Below are 19,354 nucleotides of genomic sequence, written 5' to 3' on the forward strand. Positions count from 1 at the left end.
CGGATCGAACTGGGAGCTTAGGTATTGGGCGTGGCAATAGGTCTGGTCAGCTAATCTGAATGGCCCTGGACAATAATATTTTAGAGCCCTCCATCTTGGTGATGTAGAGAATATTTTCTTTTTTTGCCAATTTCTTACAATTCCACAGATTTCTCCATGGAGCTGAGAGAAAATGTAGCAATTTTAAAGCAAGTTTCCTGTGATTCCACATATTGTGCATTAGAGCTGAGAGGATTTTGCAGTTTTAAAGTTAATTTCCTGCAATCATATGCATTTTGCCATGGCTAATGCTGTGTTCTTATGCTCAAACAAAATAAATCCTCTCGAATTCAGTTCTCAGAATTGTTAGTTCTCAAAGATTATATAGGTCCATCATCTTTTCTACATACTTTATATCCGGTTTTAGTCATTCAAGTAAAACAAAGCTTTTTTCCATCCCAAAGATTGGACAGGTGGCTCAAAAAGAAAAACACTTAAAGACTTTGCAGACTACGATTTTAGCTATCTTTTGCCACGATTTTGTCGTACCAGACAAAATGTTCACGTTGTAGGCAAATCCTTAGGTCGTAAACGATTGTCGGGACGTCTAGCGTCATTCAGCGTGACAGGGTCTAGGTCTGACGATTAAGTACCACTACGTTAAGTCGTAGGCTCTGACAAAGTTCTGGCAGCATCAGAATTTCTGTTGCCATTATCGTGTAGTGTGGCTGGTGTTTACGAGACGATCCCGGTGACTGACCAAGTGGAACATGGCCAGCACTGAGTATGCACACAATAATACTATTATTGTGAACAGCAGATTAATATAATAGCTTGATTTAAATGTTCACGATTTCCCTAATAATCTTGTTTACATGACACATTTGAAATCAGGCTATCTTGATAAATGCACAAAATCGCCAATCAAAATAAATGTTCTACTACAGAGACCAAGTTATTTTGGGGAAGCTTTGACCCCTGTATCATAGAAACACGTAATGAATGGGAAAATGTGTACAATTGCAGGAAATGAGCATTAAAACTGCTAAAAATTCTCCGCCAACAAAAGGTGTGAACAAGGGATCGCATGGGTTGCGAGGTGGGGGTTTGTTATTATGCCAATAAACAACAATAACCATTCAGACCTGTGCCACCATGAAATGTGTGTGATCAGATGTTCTCAAATAGTACTTGAGCAGCCCTGGACTACACTGTCCACCTGATGCCCTTTTCCATTGTAGATCCACTGAGACGTCAACAGCCCATTGATTCTATTGAGCGGTGATGAGCTGGCAGTTCATCTCCACAGTCCTTTTAGTCACTCCCCACAACTATCAATAACACCTGTTAACTACAGGGGTCATTATGTAAGCATAGCTAATAGCATAGGGTGTGTCCTTTGATTGGTCATCTACCACTCAGTGCTCACCTGACAGCTGGCGAGACAGGTCTCTGTAGATCTCTCGCCACACTTTACCGTCAGGAGTGCAGATCTTGGTCTCACTCCTGTTGAAACCTGATAAGAACAAATGACTGTGTTACATAAGATTTGGTTTGAAGGAATGATGTAAATCAGATTTTTACATCCAGTGCAACTGGAGACCAACTTTCTCTATCCAGTGGGCTTTACCTTTGTATATAGGTGCCGGAGGTGCGGCTGCCACTTTGCGTATCTTAGCCGTGGGTATGGTGGTGGTCTCCACAGCTCCACTGATGCCCACAGGCTGCTCCAGCAGCCCATCTCTGTCAGCAGCCTCCAGGTGCTCTCTCTGTCTGCGGATCGTCTCCTTCAGCTTCTCCAGCTTGTCGTCAGGCTTCCTCCGCCTCAGGTTCTCCAGCCTCTGGGAGGCCGAACCAGGGCTTGAGGAAACAGTCTCTGCTGGGGGTGGGGCCGGGCCCTCCAGGGTGTGTGCTCTGTCCTCCGGGCCCCCCTCCTTGTTAGCGTTTCTGGCTGTAGCAGCGTGGCCTCGCGGCCGCAGGGCTTCCAGCATGGGACGGTGGTTGAGGTAGCGCACCACAGTGCTGTCCAGAGCAGACGAGTGTGTGCTGTCCAGGTCTCCGCGAGTCTGCTGGTCTCGCGTGTCGCTCTGGTAGACCAGCTGGCTGAGACAGGAGTCCGGGGGAGGGGGGGTGGCAACCTCCGACTGCAGACTGTGGGCCTCCAGCTGGGAGGAGGTCAGGGGGGGTGTTGGGGTTGCTTCCCTGGGGGGGGGGGGTCACTTAAGCATTCAGGCTATTTGAATGGGATGTGTCAAGATCACATGGCTTTGAATGGCAGCCTTATGTGCAAAGACCTACACATGTACATGTGGCTGTAAAAGTAGCGACTTAACGTCCATCTCTGACTGCAGGACTTATAGGATTACAGTCAGGGACTAAAAACACAACCTTTTGCACTGTATCGTCGCACAACCTCAGCATACATTAGTAAACATGGTAGAAATACACTTCAAATGTTTTTACATCTCATTAACAGTGCATACCTATAAGAGGTCAGAGGCTCTTTAAACTCAACACAGTTGTTCCTGTGGACGTTGCTGTCCTGTGTGGTGTTCCTCAGGGGGCTGCGGGAACTCTTGTCTGGGCTCCGATGACTCCTCCTTCTGGACTTGGAGGTTCCGCCTGCCTGAGAGCAGTCCTCTGTGCGCCGCCCATCTGAGTCAGGAGATATGGTTAGAATTCCTTGTAACCTTGCAATGCAAAACAACGCAGAGTAATGACGATGCCTGCTGCTAAGTCCAGTTTGAGAACCTTGTTCTGTAAATAGTAACCATGGCTTACAAGGATGAGATATACCATTGTGCGCCTCACCTCTGCGGCTCACTTTCCTGGTGGCGCCCCCAGAGCTTTTCTTTGTATCCATGACGGAATCCAGCAGAACTCCAGAGCCAGGAGCTGCCTCCTGGCGGTTCTCAATGTGCTGCAATTGCAAGGAAAACAAAAGCGCCTGACTCAGACAAAGAATGCAGAACAAAAACTCAAGTAAGAGCCCAGACAGACACTTCAAATACCACAGCCCATGTGTCATTGCATTAAGTGGTGAGTCTACAAAAATAGAAAAACTGTGAAACCATGAGACAACATTGTTAATATGGGTTTACTTACAGCAGCTTTGGTCTGATTCAGACTTTTCCATGCAGCTGACAGCTCTGAGGGGAGAAAGGCATTAAAAAAAAGAAAAAAAAGAAAAACCCCCACCAAAAACAAAAAGGTAAACAAAGCCTTTGCAGCCCCATAGACACATTTGAGGTAACATGAAGAGCTTTCCCACGTCCTTCTTCCTTCAGTGTGACAGACAGAATGTTGCCACTGATAGAAGAATGGTAATAGAAGAACGGGCTCCCGAGTGGCGCAGCCGGTCTAAGGCACTGCATCTCAGTGCTTGAGGCGTCACTACAGACACCCTGGTTCAAATCCAGGCTGTATCACAACTGGCCGTGATTGGGAGTCCCATAGGGCAGCGCACAATTGGCCCAGCGTCGTCCGGGGTTTGGCCGGTGTAGGTCGTCATTGTAAATAACAATTTGTTCTTAACTTTACTTGCCTAGTTAAATAAAAAATAAAAAAATTGCATCAGAGACATTAAGAAGCTGACCTCTCCTGTTGTCCTGCCCAGTAGTCTGCGCCGGGGCAGTCAGGGATGGCTCATTCCGCTTGGAGCTCCACATCACTCCTGTTCACCTTCCATTAGAATAATACAAGACAGTAATTAAGTTAGAAAAAAGAAAAATTGCTAAAGTTCAGAGTGACTGTACAGTGCCTTTGGGAAAGTATTCAGACCACGTTACAGCCTTATCCTAAATTTGACTAAATTAAATAAAAATTAGCACTCTAAAAGAGAAATACCTTATTTACTTAATAAGTATTCAGACCCTTTGCAATGAGCCTCGAAATTGAGCTCAGGTGCATCCTGTTCCCATTGATCATCCTTGAGATGCAACTAAAACTTGGAGTCCACCTGTGGTAAATTCAATTGATTGAACATGATTTGGAAAGGCACACACCTGTCTATATAAACGTTGTAGAGTTGACAGTGCATGTCAGAGCAAAAACCAAGCCATGAGGTCGAAGGAATTGTCCGTAGAATTTCAAGACAGGATTGTGTCGAGGCACAGATCTGGAGAAGGGGACCAAAAAAAATGTCTGCAGCATTGAAGGCCCCCAAGAACACAGTGGCCACCATCATTCTTAAATGGAAGATGTTTGGAACCACCAAGACTCTTCCTAGAGCTGGCCGCCCAGCCAAACTGAGCAATCGGAGGAGAAGGGTCTTGGTCAGGGAGGTAACCAAGAACCCGATGGTTACTCTGACAGAGCTCCAGAGTTCCTCTGTGGAGATGGGAGAACCTTCCAGAAGGACAACCATCTCTGCAGCACTCCACCAATCAGGCCTTTATGGTAGATTGGCCAGACTGAAGCCACTCCTCAGAAAAAAGCCCAACAGCCTGCTTGGAGTTTGCCAAAAGGCACCTAAAGACTCTCAGACCATGAAAAACAAGATTCTCTGGTCTGATGAAACCAAAATTGAACTCTCTGGCCTGAATGCCAAGCATCACGTCTGGAGGAAACTTGGCACCATACCTACGGTGAAGCATGGTGGTGGCAGCATCATGCTGTGGAGATGTTTTTCAGTGGCAGGGACTGGGAGACTAGTCAGGATCGAGGGAAAGATGAACGGAGCAAAGTACAGAAAGATCCTTGATGAAAACATGCTCCAGAGCGCTCAAGACCACAGACTGGGGAGAAGGTTCACCTTCCAACAGGACAACGACCCTAAGCACACAGCCAAGACAAAGCAGGAGTGGCTTTGGGACAAGTCTCTGAATGTCCTTGAGTGGCCCAGCCAGATCCCGGACTTGAACCCGATCGTACATCTCTGGAGAGACCTGAAAATAGCTGTGCAGCAACACTCCCCATCCAACCTGACAGAGCTTGAGAGGATCTGCTGAGAAGAATGGGAGAAACTCCCCAAGTACAGGTGTGCCAAGCTTGTAGCGTCATATCCAAGACTCAAGGCTGTAATCGCTGCCAAAGGTACTTCAACAAAGTACTGAGTAAAGGGTCTGAATACTTATGTAAATGTAATAATTGCACATATATAAAAACATGTTTTTGCTTTGTCATTATGGGGTATTGGGTGTAAATGGAGGGGGAAAAGTATTTAAATACATTTTAGAATAAGGCTGTAACAAAATGTGGAAAAAGTCAAGGGGTCTGAATACTTTCCGAAGGCACTGTATGTGAGAAAAAGGAACCTAAGGTCAGCAGCAGTACTTTTATGCTGCCATCTATCCAGGAAAACAGAGTACGAACCACCTGAGCAGACACACATTGAAGCCAAACACTGCATTAATGCTACTTGCAGGCAGGCTAAAAAATCTAAGTGACTGGGACAAGAACCTCTTACCCAGCATCTGCAGAGGTTCAAAACAGGATTGATTATACATACGTATGGATGTATGAAGGAAATAAATAGCCAATGTATCATTAATGACAGACTGCTGACTCAAGAGCTGTTGCACTTCCATTTAAAGAGCTGTTCTATTTCCATTCCAACCGGTTCTACAGCAAATACCTAACAAGGTTTCCTTATGACGAGATAGGAACATAAGAAAGAAGATGACTTGGCTTTGGGTGTATTATTTCACATTTTTTGAGAAAAAAATAAAATAAAAAAAACTCTTCAAGTAGGGTGACAGTAGAACCAACGCATTTCCCTCCAATGTTGAAATGTGCTTAAATTAATGAAATCACAATTGTATGTCACATGCTCTGAATACAACAGGTGCAGACCTTACTGTGAAATGCTTACTTACAAGCCCTTAACCAACAACGCAATTCAAGAAATAAAGTAAAAAATTAAATTAAAAAGTAACAAATAAAATAACGAGGGTATATACAGGGAAGACCAGTAACGAGTCAATGTGTGGTGGTACAGGTTAGTCGAGGTCATTAGTACATCTAGGTAGGGATAAAGTGACTATGCACATAAACAGCGAGTAGCAGCAGAGTTAAAACAAAGGAGGGGGTGTCAATGTAAATAGTACAGGTGGCCATTTGATTAATTGTTCAGCAGTCTTATGGCTTGGGGGTAGAAGCTGTTAAGGAGCTTTTTGGAACTAGACTTGGCGCTCCGTTACTGCTTGCCATGTGGTAGCAGAGAGAACAGTCTATGACTTGGGTGACTGGAGTCTGACAATTTTTTAAGCCTTCTGACACCGTATAGTATATAGGTCCTGGATGGCAGGAAGCTTGGCCCCAGTGATGTACTGGGTCGTATGCACTACCCTCTGTAGCGCCTTACGGTTGAAACCCGAACAGTTGCCATACCAGGCGGTGATGTAACCGGTCAGGATGCTCTCGATGATGCTGCTGTAGAACTTTTTGATTATCTAGGGACCTATGCTAAAACTTTTCAGTCTCCTGAAGGGGAAAAGGTGTTGTCGTGCCCTCTTCACGACTGTCTTGGTGTGCTTGGTGTGCTTGGACCATGTTAGTTTGTTGGTAATGTGGACACCAAGGAACTTGAAGCTCTCGACCCGCTCCACAACAGCCACGTCGATGTTAATGGGGGCCTGTTCAGCCCCCTCTCCTTTGACTTGCTCACGTTGAGGGAGAGGTTGTTGTCCTGCGCCCTCCTCCCTGTAGGCGGTCTAATTTTTTACATTACATTTTAGTCATTTAGCAGATGCTCTTATCTAGAGCGACTTACAGTAGTGAATGCATACATTTCATTTAAAAAATGATCCGTACTGGTCCCCCGTGGGAATCGAACCCACAACCCTGGCGTTGCAAACACCATGCTCTACCAACTGAGCCACACGGCTCAGTTAAGCCTAACACTTGTGTCGTCAGCAAACTTGATGATGTTGGAGTCGTGCTTGGCCACGCAGTCGTGGGTGAACAGGGAGTACAGGAGCGGACTAAGCACGCACACGTGAGGGGCCCCAGTGTTGAGGATCAGCATGGCAGATGTTGTGTACCCTTACCACCTGGGGGCGGCCTGTCAAGAAGTCCAGGATCCAGTTGCAGAGGGAAGTGTTTAGTCCCAGGGTCCTTAGCTTAGTGATGAGCTTTGTGGGCACAATGGTGTTGAACGCTGAGCTGTAGTCAATGAACAGCATTCTCACATAGGGGTTCATTTTGTCCAGGTGGAAAAGGGCAGTGTGGAATGAGATTGAGATTATGTCATCTGTGGATCTGTTGGGACGGTATGCGAATTGGAGTGGGTCCAGGGTTTCCGGGATGGTGTTGATGTGAGCCACGACCAGCCTCGAAGCACTTCATGGCTACCGAGGTGAATGCTACAGGGCGGTAGTTATTGAGGCAGGTTACCTTTGCTTTCTTTCAGAGCCGGTGTACTAGGATCCAATCTTAGTCCTGTATTGACACTTTGCCTGTGATGGTTCATCTGAGGGCATATGGGGATTTCTGATGTCCATGTATCTAGCTATGCGTTCTTTGAAAAAAACAGGGCCTTCTGGAATCTCATATTTCACACTCCATGCATTCCTCTCATGTCACTGCAGTTTACCCATAATAAACGACATAATTAGGTTTAATAGGCTCTCTGTGATAAACAACAGCTCAGGCTGACATGGATGACTATTTCAAATGGTGTTTTAATATTCAAGATCCAGCCTACAGCCCATCTACTCACAGCAACCACTTTTGACAGTCTGGCTGCAAACCCAGTGATAGCCACAAATCAGTGTGTTCAATAAAACATGAGGTCTAAAACAACATGTACTGGAAAATATGTCCCACTGGAGATCAATATTCACTACAGACATAGCAAATTATCAGATAGTGCAGGCAAAAATAAAGGCTTGAAATGTATCAATTTGTCAAAACTAAGTGTAAAATGACAGCTACAATCTACAGTTTCAGTGTTATTAACGTTACATTATAAAATACAGTCATAAACAGTTACTACTATAAATCTTCCAAATATTTTTCAACAAAGGCAGAACAGCTGAGGTGTGGCTCCCAACAAAGTTAAAGCAACTTCGTTAGTTAGCTAGTAGGCGATTAAACCCAACTCCACGATACATTTGGTGAATAATTATGCACAGAAACTGTCGCGTATTACAGTTTGAAGCACAACATAACATCGGTCGGCTGCAAGTCGTTCTCATTGTCACTGCAAAGGAGAGGTGAGAATTTCTAACTAATCTAGAAAAGCTTACTATCCAGTTTTTTATTGAATATTAAAAACATACAATATACTTACAATGAAGCCGCTCAACAACTACATCACATTATTAGTCATCTAAGTGAATTGTTAGTTAGCCTGGCTAGTTTACTAATTGTAGCTAGCTAACGTAAGTTAACGTTAACTATTTTTTAAGATTGCTAACTAGTTAACGTTACCTAACTAATTATTTGCCAATCGGGGATTTACATCACATATAGTATAGAACATTTTATATGTAATCATAACTCTCTTCGGTAACTATGGGGATGATTGGGCTATGGGCTGGATAACATTAGCAAGCCAACAACCCCCGTTACAAGCTAAAACAGTGACACCAAGCTAAAACAGTGTCACCAAGCTAAAACAGTGACACCAAGCTAAAACAGTGACACCAAGCTAAAACAGTGACACCAAGCTAACACAGTTAGCTAGCTATCAAACTTTACTAACGCAATGTTCGCTAGTAAGTGGCGTAATATTAGTTAACGTTGTAGTTAGAACGCTAACGATAGTTTAGGGCTTCGTTTAGAGGTAATTTTGCACAACTTCTAAAATATGCCAATCGTGGCTACATACCAGTCCGGGTGACGCCAAACTAGATGTCCATAGCTCGTGATGATGGTAATTTCATAATGATGGACATAAAATCAGGCAACTTTTCCAAAACCGACCAAAAAGGCCGCTGCTAAGCCTACTGTCAGATTTTTGCCAGCTATTAAGCTAATTAGCTGCCGCCTCTTGTCAATGCCACAGGCTTGGAGAGTTTGGTTTTAGCTTCTATTAATAAGTAGCTAACCTCCTTCCAGGTTGTCTTTTCCTGGTTACAGTGTTGATATTCCCCGACATTTACGAGTAAGTTAGACTGTCCACCATTGACAAAATAACAACAGGAAACTGGTGACGTGTAAACTCGCGGGAGGTGGAAACGTGACTTCACAAAACAAGACTGGAGCCACAGGTTTAGTTTTACAAATCTTTGCTGGAGCCGTCCTCAGTGGGTGGAGTCCAGAGGGGTTGCGTCACTAGTTACTGCAAACACAAAATAGAAATTGGCAATATATAATTTATTTCGCTTTTTAGTCTTAAAGTAAGGTTAGGATTAGGCAAAGGTTAGCAGTGTTATTAAGGTACGGAGTAGCTTTAAAATCAGAGTTTAAGAAAATAAATTGTAGAAACAGGCGGAGTTTAGCCATTTATGAATGTGTGGCTGTGATAACTAGTGACGATTAATGGCCGTGTTCCTTTGCATTCCCAGTCTGGAAACTTCAGAAATGGTCCCCGTTTTTAGTATTTTATTTTGTATTTTTTTATTCAACCTTTATTTCACTAGGCAAGTCAGTTAAGAACAAATTATTATTTACAATGACGGCCCACCAAAAGGAAAAATACCTCCTGCGGGGATGGGGGCTGGGATTAAAAATAAAAATAAATTAAATAAAAATATAGGACAAAACACACATCATGACAAGAGAGTCAGCACAACACTACATAAAGAGAGACGTGAGACGACAACATAGCATGGTAGCAACACAACATGACAATAACATGGTAGCAGCACAACATGGCAGCACAACATGGTACAAACATTGTTGGGCACAGACAACAGCACAAAGGGAAAGAAGGTAGAGACAACAATACATCACGCAAAGCAGCCACAGCTGTCAGTAAGAGTGTCCATGATTGAGTATTTGAATTTAGAGATTGAGATAAAACTGTCCAGTTTGATTGTTTTTTGCAGCTCGTTCCAGTCGCTAGCTGCAGCGAACTGAAAAGACGAGTGACCCAGGGGTGTGTGTGCTTTGGGGACCTTTAACAGAATGTGACTGGCAGAACAGGTGTTGTGTGTGGAGGATGAGGGCTGCAGTAGATATCTCAGATAGGGGGGAGTGAGGCTTAAGAGGGTTTTATAAATAAGCAACAACCAGTAGGTCTTGCGGCAGGTATACAGAGATGACCAGTTTACAGAAGAGTATAGAGTGCAGTGATGTGTCCTATAAGGAGCATTGGTGGCAAATCTGTGGCTGAATGGTAAAGAACATCTAGCCACTCGAGAGCATTCTTACCTGCCAATCTGTAAATTACATCTCCATAATCTAACAAGGTCATCTGAATCAGGGTTAGTTTGGCAGCTGGGGTGAAAAAGGAATGATTACGATAGAGGAAACCAAGTCTAGATTTAACTTTAGCCTGTAGCTTTGATATGTGCTGAGAGAAGGACAATGTACTGTCTAGCCATACACCCAAGTACTTGTATGAGGTGACTACCTCAAGCTCTAAACCCTCAGAGGTAGTAATCACACCTGTGGGGAGAGGGGCATTCTTCTTACCAAACCACATGACCTTTGTTTTGGAGGTGTTCCGAACAAGGTTAAGTGCAGAGAAAGCTTGTTGGACACTAAGAAAGCTTTTTTGGAGAGCGTTTAACACAAAATCCGGGGAGGGGCCAGTTGATTATAAGACTGTATCATCTGCATATAAATGGATGAGAGAGCATCCAATTGCCTGGGCTATGTTGTTGATGTAACTTGAGAAGAGAGTGGGGCCTAGGATCGAGTCTTGGGGTACACCCTTGGTGACAGGCAGTGGCTTAGACAGCAGATGTTCTGACTTTATACACTGCACTCTTTGAGAGAAGTAGTTAGCAAACCAGGCCAAAGACCCCTCAGAGACACCAATACTTCTTAGCCGGCCCACAGTCAAAAGACTACAATAGCCACAAGGCTGTTGACAATCCAAGCAGCCATGACTGCAGTTGTTAAATTAACATAGCAGTCAACCTATTTCCTGTAGTCTCAAAATGATTAGGCCTGAAAGTTTTTTCCTTGTAATAACGTTTACTTTCAATTTCTACCTCAAATGGAGCACACTTTGTTAATAACATGTATTAAATCCTATGAAAATGTAATTCAAATAAGTTGACTCATCCACATAAGTATACCTAATGCACATGCATCATGCCACGTTTACATCATGTTCACATAAAGTATGACCTTCCTATTAGGAAAAATACATGTGAATGCCCCTCCAACTCGTAATTATAACCAGGAAACTCGGGTATGATCTCTGGACCCTGATCTTTCCCACATGCGGAAATCTGATGTCACGCACCACTGAAAAGGGCAAAAAACAATGCCGCGATTTTGGCTGTTAATGGTGAGACTGGTTCTTGCATTTCTTCCGAGCCCCTGAGCATGTGAACACTCCAAGTCTTTCCTCCGATGTAGACAAGCAATTCCTCCGATCACTCCTACATGACATAAATGTGGCATCAACTTTGAAACATGGTTTACTTTGTTTGGGTTAATGGCTAGGCTAATGGCTTCTACCTGAGCACATGGCACATGGTAATAACCTGCAATTCACACCTCCCATGTAGATGGTGAAAATTAGCATAACTGCTTGGCCCCTCTTTCCCTCCACAAACATTCCTTTGTTCACTGAGCAGTGTTGCTGCATGAGCTAGGTGGTGGAGAACAATTACAGTGCAGGAGGTGATCACTTCCATCAGTGGTTTCATTTATACTTGTAACGGCTGTCTTCTGTAGAAATGGACCAAGGCGCAGCAGGTATGTGAATACTCATCTTTAATTAAAATAAAGGAGTAGAGCATCCACTTAACAATTCAAACAATATATACAACAGGAACAGTTTTGCAGGCACACAACACGCAGTGCAAAAACAACTACCCACGAAAACCAAACAAACACACACCTACTTATGGGACTCCCAATCAGAGGCAACTAGAAACACCTGCCTCCAATTGAGAGTCCAGCACCCAAAACTACACATAGAAAAACAAACCTAGAACCTATACCAAACTAATACACCCCACTACACCACACACAAAACCCCATAATACAAAACAAATATACCTCTGCCACGTCCTGACCAAATATAATAGAAATAATACCTAAATATTGGTCAGGACGTGACAATACTTAGCAAAAATATAAACACAACAATTTCTACAATTTTACTGAGTTACAATTCATATAAGGAAATCAGTCAATTAAAATGAATTCATTAGGCCCTAATGAAGGCCCTAATCTATGGATTTCACATGACTGGGAAGGGGCGCAGCCATAGGTGGGCCTGGGAGGGCATAGACCCACCCACTTGGGAGCCATTCCCACCCACTAGGGAGCAGGCCTAGCAAATCAGAATGAGTTTTTCCCCACAAATGGGCTTTATTACAGACAGAAATACTCCTCAGTTTCCTCAGCTGTCCCGGATGTGGAAGCCTTGGGCTGGCGTGGTTACACGTGGTCTGCGCTTGTGAGGCCGGTTGGACGCACTGCCAAATTCTCTAAAACAACGTTGCAGGCTGAAAAGATTTGGCATGGGCCCTCAGATCCTCAAAAAGTTATTCAGCTGCACCATCAAGAGCATCTTGACTGGCTGCATCCCCGCTTGGTTTGGAACTGCTTGGCATCCAACTGCAAGGCGCTACAGAATATAGTGCGTATGTACTGGGCTGAGCTTCCTACCATCCAGGACCTCTATACCAGGCGGTGTCAGAGAAAGGACCAACATTTTTTCAAAGACTCCAGCCACCCAAGCCACAGACTGTTCTCTCTGCTACCACATGGCAAGCGGTACCAATGCACCAACTCTGGAACCAACAGGACCCTGAACAACTTCTACTCCCAAGCCATATGACTTCTAAACAAGACTGCTAGATAGATAATCAAATGGCTACCCGGAATACCTGCAATGACCCTTTTTTGGACTAACTCTCTTGCACTGACTCTGCACACTCAAACATACTTACAATGACACCCCAACACACACACACACACACACACACACACACACACACACACACACACACACACACACACACACACACACACACACACACACACACACACTACTGCTAGTCACTTTACCCCTACCTATATGTACAGTACATAGCTACCTCAATTACCTCGTAACCCTGCACATCGACTCAGTACTGGTACTATATATAGCCATGTTATTTTCTACTCCTTATAAATAGCCATGTTATTTTTACTCTTTATTGTTATTCGTTATTCACTGTTTCACTATTTCGATTTTCTTCTTATTTTTTAAAATTATATCTTCAACTAAGCATTTTTAAAATGTAATTAATTTCTCTCCAATTTTTTCAATCTTGTCTCATCGCTGCAACGGGCTCAGGAGAGGCAAAGGTGGAGTCATTCGTCCTCCTTAACACCCGTCAGCTTAACCCGGAAGCCAGCCGCACCAATGTGTCAGAGGAAACACCATTCAACTGGCGACTGGGGTCAGCCTGCATGCACCCGGCCCGCCACAAGGAGTCGCGAGAACACGGTAAGTCAAGTAAAGCCCCACTGGCCAAACCCTCCCCTAACCCGGACAACTGTGCACCTTCCTATGGAACTGCCGGCCACGGCTGGTTGTGGCACAGCCCGGGAATGAACCCGGGTCTGTAGTAACGCCTCTAACACTGTGATGCAGTGTCTGAGACCACTGTGCCACTCGGGAGGACAGTAAGTAAGCATTTTGTTAGCATGCTCTGATGTCATGAGCCCTTCTAGCCAGGGTAAGTCCCCGTTGGTTTGTTTAGCTGTCCACATGCTTGGCAGAGTTCCAGGAGCATGTTCACGCAATACTGCTGTCTGTCCAGTGTGCACTGAGTGCCAATGCGTAGGCGTAGGTATCCCAGTAAAACCGAATATAGAAAGATGGCACAACCACGAAACAGTGTATGTTAACGTGAGTAGATTACGTTGAAAACAACGGGCGTCCATCTTGGATGCTGTCTATAGTTCATATAAACTTCAGTGGCAGCGCCATTGAGGCTATCTGAACTTTAAAGTAGTCAATTTTCTTCTTATTTTGTGTTTTAAAAAAGTGTAAAGTGAATATTGGTGGTTTAGTGCCACCTGCAGTGCTGGAGTCCTGAACCAAATATTGTGTGTCATTAATTTATTGTAGCCACAAGATAGTGGTGATATAGCTTAAAGCCATTTACAAACCATAGCACCTTATTTCAAGTTTTATTTGTCACATCCACAAGGTCAGTAAAATGCTTGAAGAAGAAGACAATGCTCTGATCATTGGCTGATCGCCCCCAACCCATAGGAATCCCCACCCAGTTGACTAGTTCTTAGGGATAGGGGGCAGTATTTTCATGTCCGGATGAAAAGCGTGCCCAACGTAAACTGCCTGTTACTCAGGCCCAGAAGCTAAGATATACATATAATTGGTAGATTTGGATAGAAACACTCTAACGTTTCTAAAACTGTTAAAATAATGTCTGTGAGTATAACAGAACTGATTTGGCAGGCGAAACCCCAAGGACAAACCATCCAGGGGGAAGGAAATTGAGGTCATAGTATTTCCATTGGTTTTCTATTGAAAGCCCTATTTAATAGGAACCTGGTTGCAGTTCCTATGGCTTCCACTAGATGTCAACAGTCTTTAGAAATTGGTTGATGTTTTTCTTTTGAGAAATGAAGAAGTACGGCTGTTCTTTGTAAGTGTCACTCCAGATGGATTCTACTGTTTGGTGGCGTGAACTGGAACGCGCTTCACGTTGTTTTTATCCGGCATTAAAAACAGTTTATCCCGTCTTAAATTTGATCGATTATTTACGTTTTAGGATACCTGAGGTTGGATTAGGAACGTTGTTTGAAATGTTTGGACCAAGTTTACAGGTAACTTATTAGATACTTTGTAGTCATGTTGGGCGAGTTGGAACCGGTGTATTTCTGAATCAAATGCGCCAAATAAATGGACATTTTGGGGACATAAAGAAGGACATTATCGAACAAAAGGACCATTTGTGATGTTTCTGGGACATTTTGGAGTGCCAACAGAAGAAGATCTTCAAAGGTAAGGCATTTATTATATTGTTATTTCTGACTTTTGTGTCGCCACCTGCCTGGTTGAAAATGATTTTCATGTGTTTGTATGCGGTGTGCTGTCCTCAGATAATCGCATGGTCTGCTTTCGCCGTAAAGCCTTTTTGAAATCTGACACTGCGGCTGGATTAACAAGAAGTTAAGCTTTATTTTAATGTATTACACTTATAGTTTAGTGAATCTTGAATATTGATATTTCTGTAGTTTGAATTTGGCGCTCTGCAATTTCACTGGCTGTTGTCAAATCGATCCCGCTAACGGGATTGGTGCGGGAAGGGATCACTAACAGGTTAAAAACTCACTGATTTGGCCTGGCTTTTTAACTTGCTCATTAAGAAATGTAAAGAAGCCATGACTGAGAGCTGTTTTGGGGGTGTGGTTTGATATGGGTGTGATATCGCAACAGCCACCATGCCAACCGTGTGATGCAGCATGATAACGTGAACATGATTGGTCAAGAATCCCAAGCGCAGAGTGTTATGAATTTCCTCATTTCTAGAGTAGTATCACAGATAGAACAATTTTGGCCCACCTACATTTTAGCTGGCCCTGCCATCAAAAGATTTCCGCCTATGCCACTGACTCAGAGCTGACCAAAGTTACCTTGCTAACTCCTCAAACTAAGTACATAGACGAGGGCTCTGGCCCAGAGACATATCTACAAGGCTCTGCCTCTGCAATCTCCTATCTCAGGTCACTCTGAGAAAGTAAGGGAAACGGCACACATTTAGAACAGACACACAAACGACAGAATGGTTAGATACAGTGGTTAGGTACTGACATATATCAGAGAGGAAAGGCAAAATATTATCTATATATAGATCATCTTTGTATATACTAAGATTTCATTTGAGAAAAGTCCAACTACAGTAGTTCGGCAATTTTAAAGAAAGAGTTATAGCACCCTCTGCTGGATGGTCTCCTCGAACATCCATCATCCCACCCACCCTTCCTTTCTTCAAACAAGGAAATTATTCATGTTGTATAGATAAAACCTTATGCCAGAGCAGCAAAAAAGGATGAACAGAGTAGGTAACAGTAGTTTAATCCTACAGGGCACTTCTAGAGCAATGTGACATTTGAAATCAAATATGTTTGTTAATATGGGTGATTGTTAATGGGACAGTTGATAGTTACAACATTCAAAGTAGTATTAGTAGTTTAAAGGATAATATAAGCAAACATAACTCGTGCACATTAATGTTATAAACTTATCGTTGTATTTAGTTTTAGTTTAAATTAGTTTCACATTTCATTAGTCGTACGTACAAGATACAAATAGTATACACCATCCAACGAAATGCTTACTTGCAGGTTCCTTCTCGAAAAATCAAATCAAATTGTATTAGTCACATACACGTGTCTAGCAGATGTTATTGCGGGTGTAGCGAAATGCTTGTGTTTCTAGCTCCAACACTGCAGTAATATCTAATAAGTAATATCTAACAATTTCATAACATATACCCAATACACACAAATCTAAGTAAAGGAATGGAAGTAAGAATATATAAATATATGGACGAGCAATGTCAGGCAACAACGATAATTGTTTAAATTGTGCAGTATTTAGCAATAAAAATAAGAGTCTGGTAGCAGCAGTTGTGATGTGTGGATGAGTGAATGTCTGTGTGGGTGTGTGCGTGAGTGAGTGCATGTGCGCTAAGGTCCGGAGAGTCAGTGCAGGTGTTCAGTCCACTGCAGGTGTTCAGTCCGGGACTCATAGCTACAGTTGAAGTCGGAAGTTTAAATACACTTAGGTTGGAGTCATTAAAACTCGTTTGTACCCCACTCCACAAATTTCTTGTTAACAAACTATAATTTTGGCAAGTCGGTTAGAACATCTACTTTATACATGACACAAGTAATTGTTCCAGCAATTGTTTACAGACAGATTATTTCACTTATAACTCACTGTATCACAATTCCAGTGGGTCAGAAGTTTACATACACTAAGTTGACTGTGCCTTTAAACAGCTTGGAAAATTCCAGAAAATGATGCCATGGCTTTAGAAGCTTCTGATAGGCTAATTGATATAATTTGAGTCAATTGGAGGTGTACCTGTGGATGTATTTCAAGGCCTGCCTTCAAACTCAGTGCCTCTTTGCTTGACATCATGGGAAAATCAAAAGAAATCAGCCAAGACCTCAGGAAAAAAAAAAAGACACATGAAAAACAGGCTGCCTAAAGTATGGCTTCCAATCAGAGACAACGATAGACAGCTGCCTCTGATTGGAAACCATACCTGGCCAAAACATAGAAAACAAAAACATAGAAATAGAAATCTAGAAAACCCCCACATAGAAACAGAAACCCAAAACCACCCAAAACAACCACCTGTCACGCCCTGACCACTCTACTACGGAAAATGACCTCTTACAAGGGTCAGGACGTGACAGATGGTGTATCAATACACCCAGTCACAACAAAGATACAGGCATCGTTACCAACTCTTTTGCCAGAGAGGAAGGAAACCGCTCAGGGATTACACCATGAGGCCAATGGTGACTTTAAAACATTTACAGAGTTTAATTGCTGCGATAGGAGAAAACTGAGGATGGATAACAACATTGTAGTTACTCCACAATACTAACCTAATAGACAGAGTGAAAAGAAGGAAGCCTGTACAGAATATAAATATTCCAAAACATGCATCCTGTTTGCAACAATGCACTAAAGTAATACTGCAAAAAATGTGGCAAAGCAATTAACTTTATGTCCTGAATACAAAATGTTATGTTTGGGGCAAAACCAATGCAACACATTACTGAGTAACACTCTCCATATCTTCAAGCATAATGGTGGCTGCATCATGTTATGGGTATGCTTGTAATCGTTAAGGACTGGGGAGTTTTTCAGGATAAAAAGAAACGGAATGGAGCTAAGCACAGGCAAAATCCTAGAGGAAAACCTGGTTCAGTCTGCTTTCCACCATACTCTGGGAGATTATTTCACCTTTCAGCAGGACAGTGAACTTAAACAAGGCCAAATCTACACTGGAGTTGCTTACCAAACATTTTCCCGAGTGGCCAAGTTACAATTGATTAGACATTATTTGGAAAGGAACACACCTGTCTATATAAGGTCCCACAGTTGACAGATACCTTATTTACATAAGTATTTAGCTATGAGACTCGAAATTGAGCTCAGGTGCATCCTGTTTCCATTGATCATCCTTGATGTTTCTACAACTTCATTGGAGTCCACCTGTGGTAAATTCAATTGATTGGACATGAAAGGCACACACCAGTCCATATAAGGTCCCACAGTTGACAGTGCATGTCAGAGCAAAAACCAAGCAATGAGGTCGAAGGAATTGTCCGTAGAATTCCAAGACAGGATTGTGTCGAGGCACAGATCTGGGGAAGGCTCCCAAAACATTTCGGCAGCATTGAAGGACCCCAAGAACACAGTGGCCTCCATCATTCTTAAATGGAAGATGTTTGGAACCACCAAGACTCTTCCTAGAGCTGGCTGCCCAGCCAAACTGAGCAATCGGAGGAGAAGGGTCTTGGTCAGGGAGGTAACCAAGAACCCGATGGTCACTCTGACAGAGCTCCAGAGTTCCTCTGTGGAGATGGGAGAACCTTCCAGATGGACAACCATCTCTGCAGCACTTCACCAATTAGGTCTTTATGGTAGAGTGGTCAGAGGGAAGCCCCCCCTCAGTAAAAGGCACATGATAGTCTGCTTGGAGTTTGCCAAAAGGCCCCTAATGGACTCTCAGACCATGAGAAAAAAGATTCTCTGGTCTGATAAAACCAAGATTGAACTTTTTGGCCTGAATGCCAAGTGTCACGTCTGGAGGAAACCTGGCACCATCCCTACTGTGAAGCATGGTAGTGGCAGCATCAGTTTTTCAGCGGCAGAGACTGGGAGACTAGTCAGGATCGAAGGAAAGATGAACGGAGCAAAGTACAGAGAGATCCTTGATGAAAACCTGCTCCAGAGCACTCAGGACCTCAGACTGGGACTAAGGTTCACCTTCCAACAGGACAATGATCCCAAGCACACAGCCAAAACAACGCAGGAGTGGCTTCGGGATAAGTCTCTGAATGTCATTGAGTGGCCCAGCCAGAGTCCAGAATTGAATCTGATCTAACATCTCTGGAGAGACCTGAAAATAGCCCTCCATCCAACCTGACAGAGCTTGAAAGGATCTGAAGAGAAGAATGGGAGAAACTCCCCAAATACAGGTGTGCCAAGCTTGTAGCGTCATACCCAAGAAGAATTGAGGCTGTAATCGCTGCCAAAGTTGCTTCAATAAAGTTCTGAGTAAATGGTCTGAATACTTATGTAAATGAGATTCTA

General features: G+C 43.3%; 1 protein-coding gene across 8 annotated transcripts in view; it reads right to left on the minus strand.

Annotated features, from left to right (window-relative positions):
- The window catches only part of LOC106584317 (centrosome-associated protein 350), a 39,698-nt gene extending 30,574 nt beyond the window's left edge, over nucleotides 1-9,124 (minus strand). For 4 of the 8 annotated variants that reach the window (XM_014169432.2, XM_014169433.2, XM_014169434.2 and 1 more), the window contains exons 1-7: nucleotides 8,753-9,124; nucleotides 3,575-3,660; nucleotides 3,085-3,128; nucleotides 2,776-2,899; nucleotides 2,463-2,634; nucleotides 1,610-2,181; nucleotides 1,409-1,495 (exon numbers count right to left, since the gene is read on the minus strand). In XM_014169432.2, the coding sequence (XP_014024907.2) occupies nucleotides 1,409-1,495; nucleotides 1,610-2,181; nucleotides 2,463-2,634; nucleotides 2,776-2,899; nucleotides 3,085-3,128; nucleotides 3,575-3,647 (1,072 nt within the window). In that variant the 5' untranslated portion in view covers nucleotides 3,648-3,660; nucleotides 8,753-9,124. Of the gene's footprint in view, nucleotides 1-1,408; nucleotides 1,496-1,609; nucleotides 2,182-2,462; nucleotides 2,635-2,775; nucleotides 2,900-3,084; nucleotides 3,129-3,574; nucleotides 3,661-8,752 lie in introns of those variants that run through there. The other 4 variants (XM_014169435.2, XM_014169431.2, XM_014169438.2 and 1 more) reach the window with 4 other exon arrangements.
- Between the last annotated feature and the right edge of the window lie 10,230 nt (nucleotides 9,125-19,354).

The sequence above is a fragment of the Salmo salar genome, chromosome ssa23 (genome assembly GCF_905237065.1).
Source record: "Salmo salar chromosome ssa23, Ssal_v3.1, whole genome shotgun sequence".
NCBI classification, from domain to species: domain Eukaryota; kingdom Metazoa; phylum Chordata; class Actinopteri; order Salmoniformes; family Salmonidae; genus Salmo; species Salmo salar.